General features: G+C 45.6%; 1 protein-coding gene and 1 long non-coding RNA gene across 2 annotated transcripts in view; one reads left to right on the top strand and one right to left on the bottom strand.

Moving 5' to 3' along the window:
• Positions 1 to 26,381, top strand: part of MARCHF3 (membrane associated ring-CH-type finger 3) — a 149,097-nt gene that overhangs the window by 95,966 nt on the left and 26,750 nt on the right. Inside the window, exons 2-3 of the mRNA XM_043586695.1 lie at positions 16,185 to 16,428; positions 19,932 to 20,136. Of these exons, the coding sequence (XP_043442630.1) occupies positions 16,241 to 16,428; positions 19,932 to 20,136 (393 nt within the window). The 5' untranslated portion in view covers positions 16,185 to 16,240. The remainder of the gene's footprint in view (positions 1 to 16,184; positions 16,429 to 19,931; positions 20,137 to 26,381) is intronic.
• LOC122486941 lies at positions 525 to 25,418 on the bottom strand. Its single transcript, XR_006298278.1, has 4 exons — positions 25,176 to 25,418; positions 11,279 to 12,482; positions 7,114 to 7,418; positions 525 to 576 (listed from the first exon to the last, which is right to left on the bottom strand). It is a non-coding gene; the product is annotated as an uncharacterized LOC122486941 (long non-coding RNA).

Here is a 26,381-nt window from a genome sequence, read left to right as displayed (position 1 = left end):
ATATTAAGATAGTGAATTCATTTATTCATTCAGTGAGTCAGCAGATATTTTTAAGAGCTCATTATGTGCCAGGCACTTGTTAAAAAGTATTGGGTCTTTTTGCAACAACATGGACAGATCTAGAGAATATAATGCTAAGCAAAATAAGTCACTCAGAGAAAGACAAATACCATCTGATTTCACTCATATGTGGAATTTAAGAAACAAAACAAACAAGGGGCTCCTGGATGGTCCAGTCAGTTAAGCAACTGGCTCTTGATTTTGGCTCAGGTCATGATCTCACAGTTCATGGGGTCGGGCCCAACATCAGGCTCTCCATGGAGCCTGCTTGGGATTCTCTGTCTCCCTCTCTCTCTCTCCCTCTCTCTCAAAATTATATAAATAAACTTAAAAAAAATAAATAAAAAAAAAGAGACTAACCAAAAAACAGACTAGAGAACTGATGGTTACCAGAGGGCTGGTGGCAGGGGCGGGGGAGGTGGGGGAATGGGTGAAATAAGCGAAGGGGGTTAAGGTACACTTACCATGATGAGAATGGAGTCATGTAGAGAATTGTTGAGTCACTACATTGTACACCTGAAATTAATACAACACTGTATGTTAACTGGAGTTAATTTTTTTTTAATTAAAATTTAAAAAAACTTTAAAGCATTAGATCTTAATAATATTGTTTTTAAAAAGAAGAAGAAGAAGGTAGAGAAGAGCTAGAAGGTAGAGGGAAGATCTATAAACTATACGTTTTAGTGTGGTCTTCCCAATGGCTGCATTGCCATTAAAGAAGATTGCTCATGTAAAGAAACCACGTATGTTTTGTAGTTTAAAAAATAATGCAGTTTACTGAAGCAGATTGGAGTTTTATTCCTTGAAACTAATAAAAGAGGCTTATGGGAGTTGGAAAGAAATAAAGACAATGACTTTACAATCATTTGTAGATACACAAGTATCTTTAGATGGCCTTTTTACTCTTTTTAATGAAACTATCCAAAAACCTCCACAGTAATGGGTAATTCACCTAGGAACTCATCTTCATTATTTGTGTAATTTTTAATTCTCCAAGCTTTTAGTTTCGTGTACATCAAAAACCACTTAAGGGCTGTAAAAAGATACTGAAGAGAATGCTACATTTAGAGCAGAAAATTCTGTTATTGAATTTACCATAGTGATCATCGGTTGTAAATCTAAGCAATCAGTCCAGTTTATGAATAGACCAAGCTAGAGAAATCAGCATGCCTCATTTGCATACATACACACCGTCATCATGGATTAGCTTTGGTTGCATTTTCTCCCCTGGCAAACAGGACACGTATTTTATGTCACCTTGAAAGGAGAACTTAATAAAAAGCATGATACGGTATATTCAACCTCTTTCAAGTGTCCAGATCCTTACAACCCGATATCCAAAAAGTCGGACATTTCCCTTTCTGCATATCCCTCCTTTACTGAAAGAACATGTATTTCTCTCATGTACCTAGTAAACATCTAAGTGGGCCCAGTGCTGAGCACTGTGTAAACAAGATAAGTGAGGGCCTGGTTTTAGGAGTGTTGACATCAACGGATGGAAATGAAATGACAGACTCCGTTTAATTGTCTCCTCTGTTGTTAGGAAAGTCCAAAGACATGCCCTCCCCAGCAAAGAGCAGGACCATTCATTCCTCTGTGTCCATGTTAAACGCTTCAGGGTAGCTACCTCATCTGGGGCCACAATGGTACCTGGCTCTTGGGGAAACCCATGGAAGATAAAGGGAAGGTTCCAAGAGTAATCATGGCCCATCTGGCTCCCCAGAGCCTCAGATTTGCCTGCCAGCAAAAACAAAGGGAGACAGTTTTATATTCTGTATTGGATTGATGCTATGTTTTAAGGTAATACTCTCTACACACCTCACCTTCTAATACGTAATTTCTTTTAGATTCCTAGGATGCCTCTGTGTGTGTGTGTGTGTGTGTGTGTGTGTGTGTTCTGTCTCAACCCGCTGTTCCCCTGGCACGTTCTGGTCCATCTGCCCCAGCCCAGGATCCCCAGGGTCACACCACCCAGTGACAAGATGCATCAGGCCCACCTCTGTCCCTCCCCAGAGTTTCATGTAGTATTCTAATAATAATGACAGAGACCACTGAGTGGACACACAATGGGCGAGGCACTTTACATACCCTTCAGCTGAGGGCACGACCACCCTGTAAGGAAGTCACTTTCTCTCTTTCACAGATGGGCAAGTTGATGTGCAGGGAAGTCAAGTCACTTATCCAAAACCGAGCCCTGGTAACTGGTGGCAAGAGCCAGTATTCAAAACCGTGTGCCTGATTCCTAAGCTCGTGAGTTGTTTTTGTTTTTGTCTTTTGCTTCCCCACTCTGCCTGTCAAAGCAGTTTGTTGCCTCCCCATTAGTGTCAGTACTGTAATAAATGTCTCTTGGCTTGAACAGAAATACTGAAAGCGACAATGTACCCTGGAGACCTGTGCGGTTGCCGTGGCCCTGGCCCAATCATTGCAGCCAGCAGTGTTTGCTGTGTACTTTAGATACATTGTTTCATTTCATTCTCAAATATGAAATGGGCACCATTTTATCCCCAGCTTGAGGAGTCATAACTGGTAGACGGAAGAGCCAGGATTCAAACCAACAGTGTTCAACTCCAAATCCCACATGCTGAATCACTGCAGCAGAGAGAGCTTTGCAGAGAGAGCTTTCTCCCACTTGGCATTTTAGAAAGAAAATTCCAACACTTTTTAGCGGGGAGGCGAGTGATTTTTGGCATCTATGCTAGTCAAGTTGACCATTGCCACTGGATGTGACGGCACCTGCTGTCCTCCTGTTGTGCTCATAGGACAACTTTGCAGTGGGGATTACACTTCAGTAGTCCCCGGGCTCCATGGCTAAAGTCCACGATGGTAAGATTTTATGGTGACTAGTTAGCATTAAGATGGCATTATATTATAATCATTAACTGAATACATTGACGTTTTATTGGATTGAAGAAAATAAAGAGGGTATTATATGGGGCCTGTGTGTGTGTGTGTGTGTGTGTGTGTGTGTGTGTGTATGTACTAGAAGATACGCATTAGCCAAGAAGTCAGGACCCGAAGATACTACCGGAGGTCCAAATATCTGAGTAACAATATTACTTTCTGACAGAGAACTATTTACTAGAAAGATTCTCAGAAGGAATCGAATTGCTTTTATTAGTTTATTTATAGTGTGCACTTCCTTTTTCACCTCTCTCTCAAAAGAGGGTATTTGCACTTTTGCAGAATGTGTGAAAGTCCTCCATTTACAAAGTCCTGGAAGATATTTTTCTGCCAGTTCCTTGGTTCAGCAGCTCTCAGGGAGTTCCAGTGAAGCCTGCCGGGCACGGGGAGGGGAGGGGGGAGCGTCTGTCCTGCTCCTCCTCTCTGGCATGCATTTCCTAAGCCATTCCCCCTGCTTAGAGCAGGACACCCACACTGGTGTCTGCAGGGCCACTTGGGAAGCTCTTCTGATCCGGGTCTCCCTGTTATCCCTCTTCTCACTGCTTTATTATTCTGCACTCAATTTCAAACTAAATAGAAATGCAGATGGGCACATGAGCATCTAGGTTTCCCAAAATACACATTTTTCTTGAGTGCTTCCCTCTTGAAGTGTGTGGACAGAGCCAGCATATTATCTCCCCATTATCACTCTGTTTTAATGTCTAACTGACAGGTGCCTGTCAGTAAAACAAGGCAGTAATGGGCAGAAAATGTCTCTGCTCTTAGAGAGCCAAAAAGACCCTGGATTCCTGTCAGTCTCCGAGACACTCATCAGCCATTGTTAAAGAAGACTTATAAATGCCTCTTTGGGGAATACCCATGAATGGCCTAAATGTTTTCACCCTTATTAGTGAGAAGAGAAAAGGGGAACTGTTTCTCATTACATGGGCAGATTTCACCCACAGTGCGTATTTTTCCCCCAGTGGAAGCTTGCCCAGCACGTTACTGTGTTATTACCGCAACCCCGGAGCAGGGTGTGGCCAAGCCAGATGGCACCTGCAGGCTTCATTGGGTGAGAATGGCTTCCTGATGAGTCACAGACAAGGTCCAACTGATACAGGCCCAGTGACCTCAGCTAGTCAGTCTGAAGCCATGTGGTTCTGCCAGTCTGCTTCTTTCAGATGCATCCAGTAAATAATATGATGGCGGAAGTCTACGGGGGCAAGTGACACCAAGTGGTCTGTGTCACAGTAAGCAAAAGAGGCGATCTTTTAGATTTGTTTTCATTTTCCCAGGAGATTAGTCAATGCAGAAGGCCTCTGTCTATGAGGGAAGTTCGGCTTAAGGAAAGACTGCATCAACCATCAAGACAAAGTCAGACACCGGGGTGCCTGGGGGGCTCAGTCTTGGTAAGCATCCACCTTCGGCTCAGGTCATGATCTCACGGTTCGTGGGTTCAAGCCCACGTCGGGCTCTGTGCTGACCGCTCAGAGCCTGGAGCCTATTTCAGGATTCTGTGTCTCCTTCTCTCTCTGGCTCTCCCCTGCTTGTGCTCTGTCTCTCTCTCTCTCAAAAATAAACATTAAAAAAAAAGACAAAGTCAGACACCAGAGCAGGTGAGAGAACCAGTGCTTGGCCTTCTTACTGAGAGCACTCAGCGGCAGAGACCAGGCCCTTGACTTATTTTGTGTCCATTTAAACCACAAGTCCAGTTCTCAATATGAGAAGGAGGGTTAGTTATGGTGAGGTGGCCTGACTTGTTTTTTTCCTTAATTTCAGTAAAAACAGGTGGACCTTCAAGAATAATACACATAGGGGCGCCTGGGTGGCGCAGTCGGTTAAGCGTCTGACTTCAGCCAGGTCACGATCTCGCGGTCCGTGAGTTCGAGCCCCGCGTCAGGCTTTGGGCTGATGGCTCAGAGCCTGGAGCCTGTTTCCGATTCTGTGTCTCCCTCTCTCTCTGCCCCTCCCCCGTTCATGCTCTGTCTCTCTCTGTCCCAAAAATAAATAAACGTTGAAAAAAAAATTTAAAAAAAAAAAAAAAGAATAATACACACGATAACAAAACAACTCAGTTACTGTACCATGTAACTAAGACACAGATGCCTTACTCTGAAAATTGACAATCAAAGGAAAGAATTAAACAGCGATCGTGCATTTTCTATGCAAATCGGACTTCAGCATAACCAGATTGCACTGGTTGATGAAGGAAAGTTGTTTCCAGAATTCTTGCTACTAAAGGTGAAGGGAAGTTCCACTTGGGAAGGCTTAATTTTGTGGCCCCCAAATAAAATAATGGCTTCAAGCGACTGTCATCCATGGATGCAATCATTAGACCATTAGAATATTGATGGGGAAGGATGAGGGAATCATCCGCCATCACTTGAACCCATTAAAAATGGGACACCCATTAGGTGTCTCCTGATGTGATACAATGAGAAGTATACAGTGTCACCTATGAGCTATTGTTGCCTAAGAGTTGAACTCTATCAAGGCCACTTACACGTTTACAGAAAACATAGGGGATAGAGGAACAAATTAAATGATACCGCAAGAAAGCCAATTTTGAATGTGGCTTTCTTCAGCAAGATAGTGGCAGGGAGAAGAAAAGGAGGTGGCAAGTAAGAGGTACATAAATAGACATCTAAATGTTGCATACTGGGGTGCCTGGGTGGCTCAGTCAGTTGAGCATCCTACTCTTGATTTCAGCTCAGGTCATGATCTCACAGTTGGTGGGATCAAACGCCAATATCAGCACGGAACCTGCTTGGGATTCTCTCTCCCTCTCTCTCTCTCTGCCCCTCCCCCCAGTCGTGCACACGCATGCACACACGCTCTTTCAAAATAAATAAACATTAAAATAATCTTCACAGGAAAGAAGAAAAGGAGGGAAGGAGAAACAAGTGTGGCAAAATTTTGATTCGTTGTTAAATTGGCATGATGGGAGTATATCTACGTCAGTTTACTTAGTATTCTCTCTGCTTAAAATTTTTCATGCTGAAAATATTAAGGAGAAGAATAACAGATCTCTCTCAGAGGTGGGAGTGTGTGGATCCACTGGGGCCGTGACTAGAAAAAGGTCATTATCTGATGATTTAAAAAAAAAAAAAAAAAAAGATTATTTTTTGAAGGTATCCTTTTTTAAAAGAAAAACTTGTTTTGTTAGCTTTTGGGGGTAGTCACTGCAAACCAATTCCATTGCCTTACATCAAGCAATTGGAGGGGAATTTGGGTAACAAATAGTCTCTGGTGGAAAAGTGAATGCTGATCTTAGCTGGAATAACTTGCTTTCTTCAGCATCCGCAGTGGTTGGTCTCCAGGGGCTTATCTGGCTACATGTGTTTTTCACATTTATTAGTGAAATTGGAGATTCAAGAATAAAACACAGTCCTCAGGAACATTTTGTTAATTTGTGACACACTAGAGATTTTTTAGCCCATAAAGCAAATGAATGAGCTCCGTGGGGGCATAACTGTTATTTTCACCCTGGAAGGCAGTAAAGACCCACTGTATTTATTAAGCACTTAGAGAATGGCAAATGAATAGTGCTATGAAAATAGAAAAATATATTCACACTATTGCTATTAATAGTGTAATTTTTTTTGTATGTTCTGAAGGAAAACCCATCAGATGAAAATTTAAAAGTAAAGATAGACAGACCTCTGTATAATATTTGACTGTTTTATCTTGGATGAGAATTTAATTCAGTGTCAGTATAAAGTTGTTTTGTTTTTGTCAAACAGCCTGGATCAGGTTAAGGAAACTCACCCCTTCTTTTTGGCGGGGCTGGATATACAAAGAAATGAACAGACCAGATATTTGATTCAGGACCTTCTTTCTAAGTGGCCACGGGGCCTAACGGGATGTTCTGGTAAAAACAGTCCTCCATGTACGTGATGTGCTGCGATATTTCTAACAGGCTTTAAAAATACTCAACGGCTGGGGCACCCAAGTGGCTCAGTCGGTTGAGCGTCGGTTGAGTCGGCTGACTCTTCAGCTCAGCTCAGGTCATGATCTCATAGTTTGTGAGCTCTAGCCCCACGTCGGGCTCTGCGCTGACAGCAGAGAGCCAGCTTGGAATTCTGTCCTCCTCTCTGCCTGTCTCTCTTTCTGTCTCTCTTTCTCAAAGTAAATTTTAAAAATAAACTTAAAAAGAAAAAATAACATACTCACCTGCACGGGAGGCTTGGGGACAGTGCTGGCTGGTCCTCACACCGAAAAAGCCTGGATGAAGCCGATACTCCAGCGGATGGGGGCTGTGTCAGATGCAGGGATTGATGTCAAGACGCAGGGTAAGCTGGGCCAGGCAGCGAAAGGAGCAAAGGCCAGAAGGGGGCATGTGCTCCCACGAGGACAAAGTGACTCCTCAGATTCCTTTGAAGGAGTTCATTGAATGCTTTGCATGGAGGTAGGTAGGAAGGAAGAAAGAGGCCTCATTCCCTGCCAGTAGGGGGTGAAGAACAAGAATCCAGAAGACCCTGTGAAAAGATTAAGTGATCAAGTGATCACCGGTAACTCAGCCGTTGGCTATGTGGTGCGTTTTCGTGTGCTTGTTTGCACCTTGATTTAAAAGACTAGACCCGTTTATTTTCAGGAAGCACCAAAAAAGAAGCTGTGGCTTGTCTCTGCATGTATGCGTATGTGTGTGAGTATGTGTCGCGGAAAGGCAGGGAACAGAGTCGAAGGGCCAAGAAGAGTCATTCCAGGGGGATGTTTTTGTGCTTTTTAGCTATATTTGCACAAGACTGTCAAAGCAGATGTCAGCGGTTGTGCTTCCGTGAGATGTTTGCTTGGGCAGATGCGAGGGTAGCAAGGAGGGCTTGTAGAGGGGATGAGCCAGGTAAGGGATCTGGAAGGAATCCCTCACACCCTCCCTGGCCCCCAGCTGTTGTAAGCTGACCCTGCTGCACTACAGTCTTAAGCACTGTCTGTTACCAAGTGCCTTCCACATGCCAGGCACACACCTATCCCAGGTCCTCAGTGTCAGGGAGGAAAATGAGGCTTAGCGCCGGGTAAGTCTCGTCCATTCATAAGCGCTGGGTGGCAGTTATAAGCCAGGGCTCTGTCCCCTTCCCCCCACCATCCCAGAGTGCTCCTGACCCCAAAGCCAAATATGTACAAAAGCAATGCAAAGACACCCAGAGACTCCGGCATGTCTCTAGAGCACATGTGAGATAATGAGCACATGTGGAATTTGGGAGGCTTTTAATGTTATGAAGCACACGATAGGGAGTCCCTCTGTAATGCCAAAGACAGGGCTGAAAAGTGAGATCCAAAGAGTTTTCATCTTTACTCTGTGCTTGCCTTAATACTCCTCACCACGCTGAGTCACTTAAGTCAACCTTGCGCCGAAGCCAAGGGTAATGGAGCCAAGTCTCTTGGGACCTCAAGGGCCTGAAGTGAGGCCTGGGCCCCCAGAACCTGGCAGAACGTAGAGCTTGGACAAGACCCTGGGAGAGGGCAAGAGTGCAGCCTCCCCATGGTCTTGGTGAAATGCAGACGGTGAAAGCCCCAAGGCACCCGGGCTGAAAATACGCTAACAGCTGGCTTTATTCTCGGGGGTGGGAGGCTGAGGTTAGGCACACCTACACACCGGGCACAGGGCTGTTTGCACAGAAAAGGTGAGTGAGGTACAACTTCCTTTATGGTGGACATTCACCTGGATGCTGGTAGAAAATGAATACGAGTGAAGCGACAGACCGGGGACTTCTGGTTCTTAGGGTTTATTCTGCCCTCCTTTGGAGCTGAAACATTTACCCCTTGTATCACCAGATATCCTGGTTAGCATGTTGTACCCTCCACACTTTTCCTTAGGCTAGACAGGCAGCTGTTGGGTGCTAGGCATGCTGAATGTCATTTGAAGAATACGCTTTTCTTTTTCATCTCCCTGCGATGTCCCGGAATGTCTTACTCTCTTTTGCCTGCTCCCCTCTGTGGTTTTTCAACTTGTCACTTAAACATTTCTGATGTGTCCTGATTGCTCCCCGGTCCCCAGAACTCATCAGAGAGCCCTGCCCCACGCCCACTCCCGCTTTGGGAAGCAGGGGTCTGTGTCCCGGGTCCTGTTGTCACTTGCAAGTGTGACTCAGCTGCCGCTGTGTCTTTGAACACACAAGGCAGTTGTGGGATTTTTAATTGCCATTTTCATCTATATAATTAAAATTAAATGAAAAAATGGATAGCCTCCAAAATCCGAATTAATTTTATGAGTACTTCTTGAGGGGGAAAAAATATGTATAAACACTATAATTGTTACTTGATTTGCCTTCAGCAGAACGAGAGGATTTTACCTGCCTGAAGAGAAAATTAGTAATTTTAAATGAAAAAAAAAAAATTAGCCTGATACTTCTGGTGCTTCTTGTGGCTGAAAGTCAAAAATAACAACATGGATGGAGAATCAAAACTAATAACAGGGAAGGGATAAATAACTCCGTGTGTCACTTTCAAAAAGACACTGTGTGATTGGAACTCCCTGGATCCAACTTGCCTTCATGCTAGTCTGGATTTTTTTTCCCCCCGCCTGATTCATCACCGGTGTTTACGCTTTCCTCAAGAAAGTGTCTTTACCCCCACATCAAAACCTCCTTAATGCTCGGAAACCGGCATTTCGCCTGCTTACTCTGCTATGCAAGTGTGACAGTGTGCACATAAGCGGAGCATAATGAGAAAACAAAAAGCCAAGTTTTTTTTTTTGTTGTTTTTGTTTTTTGCTTTTTTGTTTTTTAACCCACTGGGCCAGGCGGTGTGGCAGTGCGCAGTCTCATGAGGCGCCTGACGGACATGTTTGTAAAGACTTGGACGGTCACTTTATTTGGAATGACAAACCCTCCGCTCCACATAATGAGGTCAGTGAAGCATCCAGAAAAGAAACGTATAATTTGGTAGCGTGGGTCTGTAAGCACAGCCCTGCCGAGGCTATTTCAGTTTAATGAAGCAGCTACTTTACCGCTACCCACTCTTAGTGAATAGCCTCCTTGGCGTGTTTTTGAAAACTTGAATGTTGCTGGTAATCATGTCCCAGCAATCTCCTTAGAGAGCCTTTGTGCCCTGTCCTCAGAAGAAATATGCCGCTTTTACATGTTAATGGTTTTGAAATTAGTCATTTGCTCCATTTTCATTGGAAAGGAAGGTCAGTGTGTGATTTCCCGCCTGCCTTCATTTTGTCTGAACATTCCAGATACTCCCAAGTCAGTTCATCAGGCATGCACGGCACTGCCTGGTTATAACATGCCTCAAAAGCCAGGGAAATGTTCTATCAAAGAGCATTCTTATTCTCAGAGACTGTTCTTAGAATTCAGAGTCTAAAAGTCTCCCTCAGAGGGGGAAGTTCCTGGACAGCCTTTATTGCTTTTTTTTTTTTTTTCGTTTCAATCACCAACTGACTTGTCCTGCCCGCTTATTGGTCTCATTATTGGAGGCCTTGCCCCCCTGAGTACGCAGCCCCTCTAGGAAGGCGAAGGGACGTTTTAGAGATACTTCCTGAGGCAAGTATCATGTAAAACTGAGGTCCACCTTCTGAATCCTGGACCAGGGTGAATGATGTGCAGTTCTGTGGGAGCAGAAAGCCATCGAGCCATTCCTCAGTTGTGCATTTCCATCCTCCAGCCCCCCACAAATTTAGGGCAGTTTCCCCCGAGTAAGCAAAGGCATGATTGCTAGTGGAAAGATGCCTTGCCCTCATGGTTCTGCAGCCCCGAAGAGGGTCTGGGAAACATTCCTCAAGAAATGCAAAGCCTGGCTTGAAAGGTCTGGACACTACACCATCAGCAACTTCGAAGGAGTACCTAGTCATCTCTCAGAAAATATTTCTTTGAGCGGACAAAAGAATGAATACATTTGCTTCTTGGATTTGCTTTGTGGACCGACTCTGGTTGTGAGAGTGACAGGGCACCCTTCTAGAACATATTGAGACCTGAGGAGCGTGCTTCTTAAAAATCTCAGGAATTACTAGCATCGAATTTGGAGGTCCATTCTTGCCACAGATTGCCTCTCCAGGCTTGGGCCTGCTTAGTCCACTGCCCAGGCAGCCTTCCTGACCAGGTTAGTGCCAGCTAACACACATACTCTTATGCTCTTGTTTTCACCTTTAAACCCCATGATAACTTGTACACCCAAACAGAAGTGCCAACATAACAGATTCCTCCCCCAGACATCTTGTTGTCCTACAACTAAAAGATTCAAGTTGAGCTGCCGCTGAAAATACAGTTCTGATAGAAGCAGGCACTTGGGGGCGTGGCTTGCATTTTATTTCCTAGTATATTTATCACATACTAGATAAGCTAAGATAATGGCAGCTGCTGTAACAAATAAACCCAAATATCTCAAACATAATACATACCTTCACTAAACATTCATCATGGACAAGTGACAACCTGTGTGCAGGGATCTGAAGGAGACAGGGCTGAGGAAGAGAAATAGATGTTCAGGGAAGAGGGTCCCTTCATGCTCCCCCACCAAGAGAGACGGAGCAGTACAACGTCAGAGCTCAAGCATGATCCAGAGGTACAGCATGGTGGAAACTGACGAGCCACAGGGGAAGGGAGTTTTCAAAGAGAGAAACAAGATGCAACTCAGCCTAGAAAAAAGAGCAGGAATTAAGGTTAACGTGGCAATAGTCTCCTGCACGCGGGTCATCCCAGTTTACGGAGCGTGTTCACATGTATTATTTTAGGCCTCACAAACAACCCGATCAAGTGGCTCAGGAATATTAGTGCCTTTATTCCAAATACGCAAGAGATCTCACCAAAGGCTGAGAGGCTAAGTGATTTAGCCAGGTGAGCAATGAGCCAAGGTGCAGGCGTGGGTGCCCTGCCTCCGAGAACAGAGCTTCCTCCCGGAACTCTGTGATCCCCAGGGAGGTTTCAGGGACTGCTGGGGCCAGGGGGGCTGAGGAGGTGAACAGAGGAACCCTGCCTTCCCCTCCCCCACATCCTCCGGCCGCATCCTCGTGGTGCCAGCCATGTTCCCATGGAAATCACTTACCAAAGGCAGACCATTCAGAAACATGGCAGCAATTAGCCGTAGCCCGGCTGGGTTCTTGCTTTGGTAAAACCTGTACTGTCCTTTAAAGGGGTCACAGTTTAACAAACAGGCCTTTTTAATCTTCACAATGGTCTCATCAGGCTTTCATTCATTTAGCCACTCCCTCCTCTTTTGCCGGCTCCCTCTCCTGCACCTAGCGCCTTCCTTTTCACTCTGTGCAGATGGATTTGGCCGATGCCAAATCATGTTCTATTCACAGCCTGAGAAAGAAAGAATACAAGGTGTCAAGCCTGGCCAACAAAGGACCTGCCCTACCAGTGCAATCTGATGTTCAAGTTTACACAGACACACCACCCCCCACGGGCACTGTGGTTTTGTCCTGAACAATCCCAGACAGCAGAATTCTTGGCTGAACCAGGAAGACATGTTCCCACAAGAGCAGCAGTGTTGATAAGAAAGCAGTCTGCAGAAAGACCAGTGGAAGCCCAGTTAGGCTGCAAACCGACAGCTCAGCTCTTTCCAGCGTCCACAGCAACAGCCTGCTGTTTTCCCAGGTGGCCCTAAAGGAGACAGGGAAATGCAGTGGGCCATTTGTCACTGCCCCCAGTGCAACATATGTATGCCAACTGGTGCATGCAGCCTACACAGGCCCAGTCCTGCCCCAGGCCTGGTCTAGGCCTCTGTGCTTCCTTTTGACTGAGACTGGGGACAGTCTCCTCCTCCTCCACCTGGGGAGATGACTAGATCCACTCTTGTGGGGTCAGAACCAATTTAGCCCTTCCCACCATGATCTCAGGTGCCCATGCTCTGCATAATCCCTTCTATACAATTTTCAATTCAAGATATGATCTTGTAGGGGCACCCGTGGGTGGTTCAGTGGATTAAGTGTCTGACTCTTGATTTTGGCTCAGGTCATGATCTCGTGGTCGTGGGATCAAGCCCCACCTCAGGCTCCATGCTGAGCATGCCTGGAGCCTGCTTTAGATTCTCATTCTCTCTCTCTGTCTCTCTCTGTCTCTCTCCCTCCCTGTCTTTCTGCCCCTCCCCTGCTTGTGCTGTCTCCCTCAAAATAAATAAACAAACATTAAAAAAAAAAAAAAAGACATGATCTCTTCAAAGTGTGCGAACTCATTATGGGCATGCCAGGCTTGGTATCTCAAGATTACTCTGATGCATGGTGGTCTGTGAATATGGTGGTGTATTCAGTGAGTGCTGGACTGGAGCATCGTATCCATCAGATCCCAAGTTGGGTTCAGGGCTTGCTTGCAGAAGAAGGCAACGTAGAGGAGCCTTCCTTCCCTTTATGCTCAACTCCGTGCCCAGCACCCACTGTGAATGAAATGAACTGATCAGACCGCTGATGATCCCTTTTGCCTTTGAGAAGGGAAATTAAATGATGAAGTATATCACCCAGAAGTGAAATTACAGATATAAAATAAGTTTAAAGGGAACTCTACTTCGTGAATTCTTGTAAGGGCATTTTATTGCAGATTTAGGTCATATATTTAGAATTGCTTCCTTTGATGAGAACTTAATCTGGGTTATAAGTGAACGAACTTGGGGACATTGTGTGCCTGAGTGATATCCCGTCACTAGAGTTAGCTTAATTACTGACTGCCTGGGTCTCATCTTCTCCCTCTGTGCATCTCTCCTCCGCCTCCTTCCCATGCCATCGAGCATAGGGAGGGAGCATTTGGTCCTAGGAGTTGAAGTTATGCAGAACCTGAAAATAGACTCACAGAATGCATCCAGACATAATGATTCCATGCGGCAAGGTCACTGTGTCTGCTTTTCCTGCCAACACACCCCTGGCTCTTTATCTATGGCTGCCTTGTGAGGCAAGAAAGCTGTGCCAGGAAGTTACACTTGGTGACTAGGAGGCATTATTAGAATTTAAAATCACGTCAATGGGGTTTTATAAGAGCAGGGATAGGGAAGGGGGATTCGACAGAGTTTTAGAAGTCGGTCTTTGAACATCCTTTTGTTCTGTGGCCTGAGAGCTACTATAACTCAATTACTAAAAAAAAAAAAAAGAAAAAAAAATCTGGCCTCAGTTACAAATCAACTCCGCCCTGTCAACCCTGCCAAAAATTAAAAAGACATCCACCCAGAAAGTTTACTGTGGTTATCCAAGTGGTGGGATCATCTGTGAGTCGTGTTGTTTTCTTTGTACTTTTCTGTACTTTCTATAACATACATTTCTGGCTTTTACAGTATTAAAAACAAACAAACAAAGGCAACAAATCGTATTTAAAAAGCAAAACTAGGGGTACCTGGGTGGCTCAGTCGGTAAAGTGTCCGACTCTTGGTTTCAGCGTAGGTCATGATCTCATGGTTCATGGGTTTGGGCCGCACTTCAGGCTCTGGGCTGACAGCGCGGAGTCTGCTCGGGATTCTGTTTCCCTCTCTCTCTGCCCCTCCCCTACGCGTGCTCAAAGTCCCTCTCTCTCTTTCTCAAAATAAATGAAGAAACTTTTAAAAAATAATAAAAAATAAAAAGCAAAACCACACTGGCTAATTATCCGGGTGTGTCCTTGACTGCTCAGTGCCTGGTGGTTGGAAAGCCCACCAGAGAGGTGACGACAACATGTGGGGACAGCCCTGCCTGTGCCCCTACATCGGGCCTCTGACCAGGGCTGGTTGTCCACTACCCCGTCCTCACTTCCGGCTTCCAGAGGTCTCCCAGGACAGGCCAGATCACAAACACTAAGAGCAATGGTGACGGCCAAGGACAGGAACAGGAACATGCTGGAGCAAGGCCAGCCAGACACCTCAGCACAAGGAGGGGATTCCGTTCCTGTCCAGTTGCCCCTGATGGCCAGGCTCCTTGACATGTGCTTTTCAGGAGGGACAGTGTCAGTTCAAGTTCACCTGCAAGCACTATGTTCTCATCCTAATAACATCCAGTAGATGCAGATTGTTCTGGAAGTTGGGATGATCCTGTTTCCCAGACCCATAGGAGTCAAGTACTGTATAATAACCAGGAGAAACAGCTAGGAGAAAGCAACCCATTGAGGAATTCCAAAAATCTTTCGGGGGCTGTGAGGTGGATTTATTTTGATTTGGGTCCTTTACCATCCAGTCTGGTTGTTGATGTGAACTCCATCCGTCAACCAATCCTGCCTCTGTCTATAGAGTCTGGGCTGTCATGGGCTCCAGAGCTTGAGATGAGCAGGCTGGGCAGAAATAGCCATATTCCTAGAGGTGAGATTCAACGCCTGCAAGTTTCTGTAAAGATGTCTGTTTCTCATGTATCACATGCAGACCTGTTACTGGATACGGTGGGGTTGCTCACACCGGTGCATCTGGGTGCTTTTAATTTGAGGTCTGGTTCAAGCCCCCACCACACTGATTGGGGACAGAATTCCTTGCAGGCCCTGTGACAGACTGTGTGTCAGGGAGGCAAGGCCTTTACTAAGAACGGATTTTAAGAGCCCGTAGAGAGCTCATTCGTCATCATTTCTTGCGTTCCTCTATGATGATGCAGTGTCCTGGATTTTAGGTATTCCACTAACAAAAACTCAATTCTAATGTCTTGATTGTGATGTCCATTAGGAAAAAATATAACGACCTCATCCAACTAATCATTTATCATGAATAACTATTTAAGACAAGGCTAAAATAGGTTAAGTTTTTAAAGGAAGTTAATTGTCAAGATATATTAAGTAGATAATTGTATTATGGGACACAGATATGGCAATGGTCAGAAATGTGGTACATTAATTGAACGATTCACTTTGGCAAATATTGTCCTAGAAGGTGCTACTTGGCCAAAGTCTCTTTTTTCTTTCCCTTACTCTCTTTTTTTAATCTTAGCATCTCAGAATGAAGCCGAATGGAAAATAAATTGCTTACGAGAAAAAAAGAGTTGCGAGCGGTTTTAATAAAGATTCTAGTAACTTTGAGAGAGTGTCAACAAAGACTTATTGCTTCTCTGGCACAGAGCAGGAGAACCGCCTATCTCCTCTTCAGATCTGGCTCCAGAGCCATCACGCCCTCTCCCCTCCAAGAGCAGGGATCCTAAATGTTCACGTACACTGCTATTTACGTATGCCTGCCATCTTGTTCACAACCACATCCACTGTTTCTTGTAGGTTCTGTGTGTGTGCACACACGTGTTACATGGTAACAAGATAATGCACCACGTCTAGGCTCCCCATGTTATTCCTATTAAATGATGACACGGCGATGTTGGTGGCCCGTAGTTCTCCATTTTCTATTAACCGCCCTGCCCAAGTAAACTGTTTTCTGATCTCTCCTAGATGGAAATCTTGTATGAACGTGGAAGCCATTAGCAGAGTAATTGCTGTCTGTTACCATGACAACCAGCCGCTGCAGTCACCTGCCGGAAGTGCTGCCAGACTGCACCAGCTCGGCTGCGCCCGTGGTGAAGACCGTGGACGACTGTGGCAGCCTCGTGAATGGGCAGCCGCAGTATGTCATGCAAGTTTCGGCCAAGGACGGGCAGCTGCTGTCAACAGTAGTGCGGACTCTTGCCACCCAGAGGTAGTACCGCTATTAAATAAATGAATCTGTAACAGAGCCGGAGCACTCTTTGTCAGATGCAGGATGCTAAAAGGAATGTAAACAGTCCTCAGGGCTTTGTGTCAGGTGAGAGGAGGTGCTGAGGGAAGAAAAAACTATACAAGTTCTCTGATCAGCGTTTCTATAGCAATGGGGTGTAACGCTAAAATCCACACTCCTGAGTTCTCCACTTAAAACACTTGCAGAGAGCCAGGCAGGGAAGGATCCCACAGGACACAGGATGGCTTTCTTTACCTGTGTTATTTGGACAATGCTATGGTAAATTACACTCTCTGTCGCCATGTGCTAACAAAGGTAGCTCTTTGTTAGAAAGGAGGGAAGGAGGCACCTGAATTCCAGTGACAAAGCCAAAGTGATTAGACTTGTGGGCAAAACTTCTGAAGTGACCTTCCTAGTGCTTGTGCTAATCAGCACCGCCTGGTGGGAGCACTATTCCTGGGTGAGTCGCTTCTGTGGTATGTCCCCACTCGGGAGTGGGGGCACTTCTCTTGCCCCCTCCTTTGCGCCCCATGGGCCCTTCACCCCTGATCCTTCACAGCATACCGTGCCTGCCCCCACAGCTTGTCTCCCTTGGATGATGAAACAAAACAAGGTCGTGGGCTCTGAGCAGCCCCGAGATGGCTTATCCAGGCCAGCACTTGGTCCCTGGAGCTCTCCCCTTGTTTGGTGGCAGACTGAGAGCCATGGGCTGTCCGGCCAATACATGCTCCTTGGCTTCTCCGGCTTTCTTGCAGAATAGTTACGTGCAACTTTGATCTAATAATGTAAGATGCCTGTCAACACTGGACCTGCCCTAAGATGCCGGCACCGCCACTCCTGATTCTGGAAGGTTGGGCCAGTAACTCACATGTTGACTGCTTATCTTTGTCTGAGGAACGCAACCAAGCCCTACAGTAGAGATACAGGCCCACATGCAACTGCAGCAGGACTGTGGGTAGCACCACAGCGTTTTCCGTTACCCCAGCCTGGACACAGAAGCCACCAGACACAGACTTACACACTCATGCATCTTGTAAACATTCCCCACACACCGCCCTCTGCCAATCTGTGCAGCTAGCAAAGGGATAAAGTAGAAGAAAGTCAATATATATGTTCCCACCTCTTGGAAAGCTTCTAACAATTGGTTTAGGACTCAGAATATGATGAGGCAATGAGCACCATTGCTCACCTGCTAACTGAGACAGATGACCGGGTGTACCCTGAGGCCTTCAGACACCTTGTTTAATCAGAAGAATGGGCTTGACTTAGACCTATGAGCCAGTTGTGTGAGTGTGTGTGTGTGTGTGTGTGTCTGTCTGTCTGTCTGTGTGCGTGCGCGCAGGCGCACAGATCAGGCATTTTCACGTGTCCTACCAGGTGCTCAGGTAAACCAGACGATTTTCGACTTTCATGTGCATTTGGCTCAGTGGGAATGAAGGAGGCCAGGAATAGTCAGAGACAAAGTCAACTCTACTCCTTAAACTTTCTTCTCTCAGCCCTGAGCATGAGTGGATCCCACTTCCGGGCAAGTGGGAAGATGTTTTTCCTCTTTGAAACCTTCACTTGTTCCCAGGATCATCCCAGAAAGGTCTTTGGGAAACAGCAGTTACTTCCATGGCCATTTCCATTTGGACCAAAGATGGTGTCAAAGAGAGGGATGGGTCTAGGTTGGGTGAGGACCGGTGCAGAGGCTGTTCTTCGGGTTGGCACATACAGTGATAACATAGTTTAAAACCTAATGCCCAGTAAAGAAAAATATGAGAAGCAATATAAGAAGATGTCGGTCAGAAAGGAATGGTCCTCTCACAAAGACACAGTGTGCACTGGGAGGTGAGGCCATGTCAGTTTGAGCCCTCTATCGGCCACTAACTTCCCTGATGAGGGCCGTGTCATTGGACTTTTCCTGACCTGAGTTTTTCTGCGAGCGGAAATAGTTACCACTAACTACGCATGTACTACAGGCTGGTCCCTATTCTAAGCTTCTGATTTGAACTGTCACTTCTCCTCCCAGTCACACAAGAGGAAGACACCATTCATGCAGCCGCTCTGGAAAACAGTGTGGAGGTTCTTCAAAAAATTAAAAATAGATCTACCCTATGACCCAGCAATAGCATTGCTAGGAATTTACCCAAGGGATACAGGAGTGCTGATGCACAGGGGCACTTGTACCCCAATGTTGATAGCAGCACTCTCAACAATAGCCAAATTATGGAAAGAGCCTAAATGTCCATCAACTGATGAATGGATAAAGAAATTATAGTTAATATACACAATGGAATACTACTTGGCAATGAGAAAGAATGAACTATGGCGTTTTGTAGCAACGTGGATGGAACTGAAGAGTGTGATGCTAAGTGAAATAAGCCATACAGAGAAAGACAGATACCATATGTTTTCACTCTTATGTGGATCCCGAGAACCTTAACAGAAGACCATGGGGGAGGGGAAGGAAAAAAAGAAGTTAGAGAGGGAGGGAGCCAAACCATAAGAGACTCTTAAAAACTGAGAACAATCTGAAGGTTGATGGGGGGTGGGAGGGAGGGGAAGGTGTCTGATGGGTATTGAGGAGGGCACCTGTTGGGATGAGCACTGGGTATGGAAACCAACTTGACAATAAATTTCATATTAAAAAAAAAAAAAAAAAAAGAGGAAGGCACCATTCTTTGTGCCTGTCTTAGAGATGAGGAAACTAACATACAGAGACATGACATTAATCGCGCCAAATTAGCCAGTGTGGGTAGGCACCAGAGCTGGGGTTCAGGCCCAGGCACCACTCCAGAACCTGCCTCAGGAACCACCACACCGTATGCCTTCAAGAAATGCGCAGGGCTGGTTTTTCTAAATTCATGGCAGAGCTCTAGACTCAGGCCACCTCTGTGGGACACACCCATTACTTGCGTTGAGCTTAGTATCCTTAGCATCCTAGGAAAGCTCAAAGGATCACCTGCCACTCAGCTCACGGCTCTGGCTCAGACCTCAGTTCTGTGCAACAGCTTGAGGGCTGGCTGCCAGTTAATTTCCCACCCCTCATTCTCCCACCCTTACGGAAGGAGAAAGGAAAAGAACCCGTGAGTTTTTCCAAGTGTCCTGGCTTGATTCAAAAGACGAAGTTTGCCTGGAAACTACAGTTGGTGTCTTTTCAAAACAATTTCTGTTTTTAAGGGTGAGGAGTAGTTTTTATTTTTCGATCGGGAGTCTGCCTGAACAACATCCACGTCCAAGACAAAAATAACACACTGCTCGCTTTCACCCACTTTTGGCCCCGGGACATCCCCTGCTTCTTTATATTGGCGAAGGGAGATGCCCAAGGATCCCCACCACCCCCCCCCCCCCATGTACACAGAGCATACATCTAGGGTTTGAAAGCAAGTGTCTGTTGGAGCAGCTGCCACTGGGGAGGGTCTGAGAGATGCAGAGCCAGAGGACCATCCTCTTGGTGATGGTCTCCAGCCTGGTGACCAGCAGGCCCCCTCCTTCTCTTGCAGCCCCTTCAATGACCGGCCGATGTGCAGAATCTGCCACGAGGGCAGCAGCCAAGAGGACTTGCTCTCTCCCTGCGAATGCACAGGGACCTTGGGGACAATTCATCGGAGCTGCCTGGAGCACTGGCTGTCATCCTCAAACACCAGCTACTGTGAACTCTGCCACTTCAAGTTTGCAGTCGAGCGCAAACCCAGGCCGTTAGTGGAGGTCAGTAATTGGGGCACGTCCTGAAAACTTAGCTCTAATGAGCAAATGATGTCTGCTTTGATGCCCAGATCACAAACCCCACGCAGCTCAATGAAGCACAGCGGGAGCAATGTGTAAGTGTGTGTGTGCGTGTGCATGTGTGTGCGTGACACAGACAGAAACGGCTCACGAGCTCACTCTGGAGCCGACAGTAGAAAAGTGATCTCCATGAAGTGGAGACAGGAGATGGGAAAGCAGTGTGAGGAGAAAGGGGAAGTTTATAAAGTTGCTGTCCATTTTCCCATTCCTGAGAAGTGAGACAATACTTTCGCTTTGCATACCCTCTGCCCCAGTTGAAGCAACAGATACGTGGGCATTTGGCTTGCGTACTCTGCGAGGTCTCTGTGAAAAAATATAGCTGCATAGTACAATGGATACAGACCCAGACTTCCTAGATTTGAGTAGTGCCATGACCTTAGGTAAGTAACTTTACCTCTTGAAATTACTATGTGGATTACATGAATTAAGATTTCTAAAGCACTTAGAAGAATACCAAGTACATATCCAAGTTCTTGAATAAAAAAAAAATCTCTTAGGAAATTATACACAAGCTTTTTTCAGTTAATAACCTAATATTGGAATCTCTTTTCTTAAAAGGAAGGCATTTCAACCCAGCTATTAAAATGGCAGGACACTCTTTCATATTTTAGGAGCCACACATTTCTACATTAGACCAAGGGTCTGGTCTATGCATTAGCTAGGGGAAGTGGAAAATATCACTAGACTATTTTGCCCTCTCTCCTACCCTCAATGTCTATTAGACAGTTAAAAATTGGATGTTAGCAATAATAACTATTCTAATATATTATGAGCTGGAGCTAATTGAGAGAGACCAAGATCAAGATTATGTGCCTATAATCCAGACCCGCTGATAACCCACTCTTTATTTCAGCAGCTGACCCAGCGAAACTTGGGCATTAAGCTAGAGCTAGAAATCAAGATGCCCTTCTCAGAGACTATTTAAAACAGTATGTTAGCGCCTCAGCACTTACGGCTCTGGAGAACTCTGTATGTACATGCTCTTGGGTTTGACCTTGAGAATTTAATCAGGACCTGTAACTGGGGCCTGTTTTAGCAATGACTTACTTGCCAAATGGCGTAAAATTTATTGGACTTGCCTCAATTCACCCTATGCTTTAAGACTCTGGATCAAGTGACCTCTTAATTTAGCAGCCTTGCTGCTTGACATCCACTCTCAGAAATTCATATTTGTAGAGTGCCTGTCAGGGATCTGGCCCCATGCCACGTTCACTGGGATTTACATTCCAGAACTTCTCTGCAGAAGGTGCACGGGGAGGTACACAATTAAATAATAAACAAGGGAGGTGGAAGATTTCTCAAGCCTGAAGGCAAAAGTTAAAAAAGAAGCCTACTTCTCCTTTCCAGAAACTTTCTGGAACCTCCCCAAGTTGGTACTGCAGCTTCTCCAGGGAAGCTAACTTCCCAGAGTTAAAAACCAAAAACAAAAAAAACCCAAACAAACAAACAAAAAACAACTCTGCTTTAAAAGGGCTGTGCATCCAGTGGTCTTGACTGGTCTCTCCCCAGTAAAGAAGACTCTTATTTTCACTTGGTAAAAACCCCAGTGTGTGTATGTGTGTGTGTATGTGTGTGTGTGCACACGTGTGCATTTCACATGCACACATCTTGGTTTTTCTCAGCTAAATTGCCTGCATCGAATCACCCAGTGAACCCCTTCCATCTCAGAGACAGAAATATGTACCTATACACAAAGGTTCTTCAAAGTGGCCTATGCTTGGCCACAGACTCTGGGATCTTAGGCAACTGTCATTAAACAAGGAAACGGGGCAAATGACCTTGAGAATGTGTGAGGTGCTCTGTAAGATTTAGGGCCATGCCTACAAAAACTTCACCCAAACGGTCACCAGTGGTGAAATTTTCATTGCACAAATGGAATGTGACATTTTTCAGAGTTAATGATGATTGAACAAGTTGAAAGTGAAAGGCAAACCTTCTCAAGCCGGGGGAGGCTGGCCGTTTGATCATCCCATGGCGAAATGAACTTGCTGTTTGACCACAAGCAATAAAAAGAAGTTGTCTTTGGTTTCTCAGCTGGAGGACAAATGAGAACCAGGTGCAGGCATAGTTTTAAACAAATGACATTACTAATTGACTTTTCCTCTCTTACCAAAGGGCAGGCTTATCCACACTGAGCTTTGCTTAATATTTTTGTCTCGAGATAACCATGAATTTTTTTTTCTGGAAAATCAGCAAAACCTGCCTATTGGGGTTAAGCATTCGGAGTAGCTTTACTTTATTTCTTGTTTGCACTCTTCCAATTGCGTTAATCATCACGTACCAGTTGGATCTGCCTTCTCATTAAGGCACGAAAATTCTATAACAGTGAATTTCAAAATCAACATAATAATAACAGCTTCTTGTTTGCTAGAGGAAGTGGTTGAAAAAGTCATTTATAAAAGTTATTTGTCAGCACCCAGGGGTTAGCAGTGGTCAGAATCACTGTCACACCTCAGACTCTCACACTCTTCCATAAACTCCCCCAGTCCTTCCTTCAAAGTAAACCTCATCCTCCATATCTCCCCATCCGTGGGACACTGCCCCATCCATTCCTTTCCTGCACTCTCCGCACCCAGCAGCTGGATGTTCATTTGTAACCGATCAGAAACCCAGGGTTTTTGTCTACGAGTTTCTACCCATCATGGCCAAAATCAATGGACTGGTTCTCATTAGCACCTCCAAAGTGGGTATCACCTCCCCTTTTAGCCACTGTCCATCTGTGTGGCATGCCTCAGTTTCTCAGAGCTGCAGGACAATGAACTGGGGGCTCTCCATTATATCCTTGGTGTCTATGAATACATTCAAAAGCTATATCCCACACTTAAAAATGAGAGCATTTCATGGTACTTGATTTATAACTCAATAAGGTGACTCTGTGTGTGCCCATCTACTAACCTTCCTATCTCCATGGCCAGACCAAATCATTTAGTCTCCTCTGGTAAAATCACTGCCAATTTTATATCCTAATTTTTTTTTTCCTGCTAAGTAAGCCAGTATAACAAGAGAACTACACTGTGATCATCTGGTTTATTTGGATATGGGTGAATTTCCTCCAGTCCAGCTTATGTAAATCTCTTCAGGTCTGTGTCAATCAGCCAAAGCTTGAAAGGGAAGCGTTCAAACTGCACGTAGCAAAAAGGAAGAGCAGATAAGACACATTTCACACCTCCACACCTAGTACTTCTGTCTTATAAAGGCTACGTATTTTTCATTGATGATGGAAATTTTACCCAGTGGCAATTTGTCAGATAAAGTATCCCCAAGAATAATGACCTGGTAGAAGGCAGTAAATAGACATCCACTAACCATAAAAGGATTCACTGAATGACCAGCCTGGGTGGTTTTATGGGCTCCTTCCTGCTCATTTTTAGTTTTCCTCATTTCTCTCTGTAAATTGAACTCTGATGCCATTCTTTTATAACAAAGGGAAGAATACAGAAACCCAATAAAAGTACCATGATGCTTTCCCAAAAACGTGTGCCTTGACTCCCGACTACCACTGTGATTGTGTATCTGATTGAGCAGTTTGCCAAGGAAACCCATCTTATTACATGCAAACAGCATGCTTGCAACATGAGTTTCCACTGATGGGAGTATCTGGTACTGGGCTTTCCTGAGACATGTATCCATAACACCCACGCTTTCCCAGGGGACTTATGAATTAATAGATCAGCTCAGCAACGTCCTGATTAAAATGAAATAGCCAGGAAATGGTGCAAATCTGGGGGGTGCGGCGGGGGGGGGGGGTGGGGAGGCTTTCTGTGCTCTGATCTTCCTCTGATCAAGGAGACATGGTGATTTTTCACAGAGGGAGTGATTAGGTTTCCATACTTCTAGTTCCTTTACACAGACCCAGCTGATTGATAAGAACTGTATGAACAATTTAAAAGCTGTTCCCTGTGACTCAGAGGGTTAGCTACAATGAGACCGATAATGTTTTCACACAGATCAGTTACTCAGAACAGTGGGATGTAAAGCTAGGGAGAGGAGGATTAAGGGGTTTTTTTTTTTTTTACCATATATATACACACACACACACACACACACACACACACACACACACACATTTAAGTCATTCGAGGAAAATGCTTCTAAAGAGTGCCCTGGATTCAGTATAATCTCCAGCTACACAGCAGGAAGCAGAGTTGGACTGCTGGGGAGAAACCACTTTGTACCTTGGCATTTGCTGTTTAACTAGATTTAAGACTTCCCTCAAACCCTCTGAATATGTATGTATCAGACTTAGGCAGTGACATTGCTTGGCAATTTTCGATACATCTATGTATTGAATGGATGAGCTTTTGGTTTCTGAGTGTTCATATTCATTAGCAAACCTTTTTAGCATCAGGGTAATTAGGGAATGACACCATAGGAGATATAAAGGGATTAAAGGCGCTTCCCAGGCACGCGTACGACCTAATCCATCCCTTGAATGCTCCCCTCTTCATGCCAATTCGTGAGCGCAGCCCGGTAAGGGAGGTGGCTGGACCATGATCGCTATACGTGATAGGCAGTCAGGAGGTGTCTGCTCATTAAATAAATGCAAGAACGGAGAACCTCCCCTCCCCCCACTTGCAAACTTTTTTCATACTTTCGGCCTATGGTTGTAAATCAAAGAAAGTGACACCACGTCTTTACACAGCAGGACAAGATCTTACACAAGACACGCTAGTGACACAGCTTTGAGCTACAGGGCACGTGAGAAGATTCTGACCAATCCTGGCTCCTGCTCAGTCGTTGGTCCTAAATCGGGTTTTGAGGAAGGACAGGCAATTGCAGCCCTGTGTGCATGGTGACCAGGTGGCCAGCGAGGGGAGAACATGCACTCCAGGACTCAGCAGGAGAGTGCTGGCCCAAGTTAGAAAGGGTCGGGAGTAGGGTGGATCAGGTGAATGGGAAAAATTCAGGCTTGGGGAGAAAAGCCCATATTGGCCCTTGGATAGAGGAAGACATAGATTTACCATGGTTGCATTAGGTCACAATCCCTCGGCGAGGAAGAAGTGAGCCAGTCTCATGCACTGCTCTCAGACTTCTCTCTCCTACTCTGTGTCCTGTTCTGGAGGGACAAAATGGATGACAAGGTCATATGCTGGCATCTGTAAAGTGGGAGGGAAGGACTTCGGTTGAAACCACAGAAGTTCCCACTTCTTTTTTTTGTTTTTTTAAGTGTATTCATTTTGAGGGGCGCCTGGGTGGCTCAGTTGGTTAAGTGTCTGACTTCAGCTCAGGTCATGATCTCACCGTTCATGAGTTCGAGCCCCGTCTCAGGCTCTGTGCTGACAGCTCAGAGCCTAGAGCCTGCTTCAGATTCTGTGTCTCCCTCTGTCTCTGCCCCTCCCTGGCTCACACCCTGTCTCTGTCTTCCAAAAATAAATAAATGTTAAAAAAAAAAAAATTAGAATGGAGACTGCTTTAAAAAAAAAAAGTTTATTCATTTTGAGAGAGACAGCAAGAACGAGTAGGGGAGAGCCAGAAAGAGAGGGAGAGAGAGAACCCCAAGCAAGCTCCACACTGTCAGGTGCCTGGAGCTTGAACTCACTGTGAGATCATGACCTGAGCTGAAACCCAGAGTCAGACGCTTAACTGACTGAGCCACCCAGGTGCCCCAAGAAGTTCCCACTTCTCACACTCACTCCCAGGCTGATGCCACCACCTGAGCTCAGGACAGGTGAGCGTGGGTTCCCCCTGCTCTGCCCCCCAGCTTACTGGGCCCCTCCTAATGTGCGGCAACTCTCTCAACCGCTCCAGATGAGGCTAAGGCCTCACAAAGCAGAGGAAGGACCCATAGCATGAAAGACAAGGAAGTATCCGTTACCAGAAAGGGGACTGTGTTGAGGAACCTGTGTATATGTTGTGGACAACAGAGCGGAGGCCCTCCCACTGAGAAATCCATGCCAGTGACCTTGCCAAGCGGGGCTTAATGTCCCGTCTCTGTAACCCATGTTGGGCTGGCCACTCATGATGTGCAGGGAGACCTTGGACAAGTCATGGCTCGTCTTTATGCCTTAGCTTCCTCCCCAGCCAAGAAAAGCAGAGCTCACACACTGGCTTGCTCAGGTGTGCTGTCAATCAACACTTTTTTTTTTTTAAAGAATCTTTTTGGGGTTTATTTATATAAAGAGAGACAGAAACAGCATGATCGGGGGAGGGGCAGAGAGGCAGAAGAG

Source organism: Prionailurus bengalensis, chromosome A1 (assembly GCF_016509475.1).
Source record: "Prionailurus bengalensis isolate Pbe53 chromosome A1, Fcat_Pben_1.1_paternal_pri, whole genome shotgun sequence".
Lineage (NCBI taxonomy): Eukaryota > Metazoa > Chordata > Mammalia > Carnivora > Felidae > Prionailurus > Prionailurus bengalensis.
Note: the sequence above shows the minus strand (reverse complement) of the source record. Positions and strands in the feature narration are given on the sequence as shown.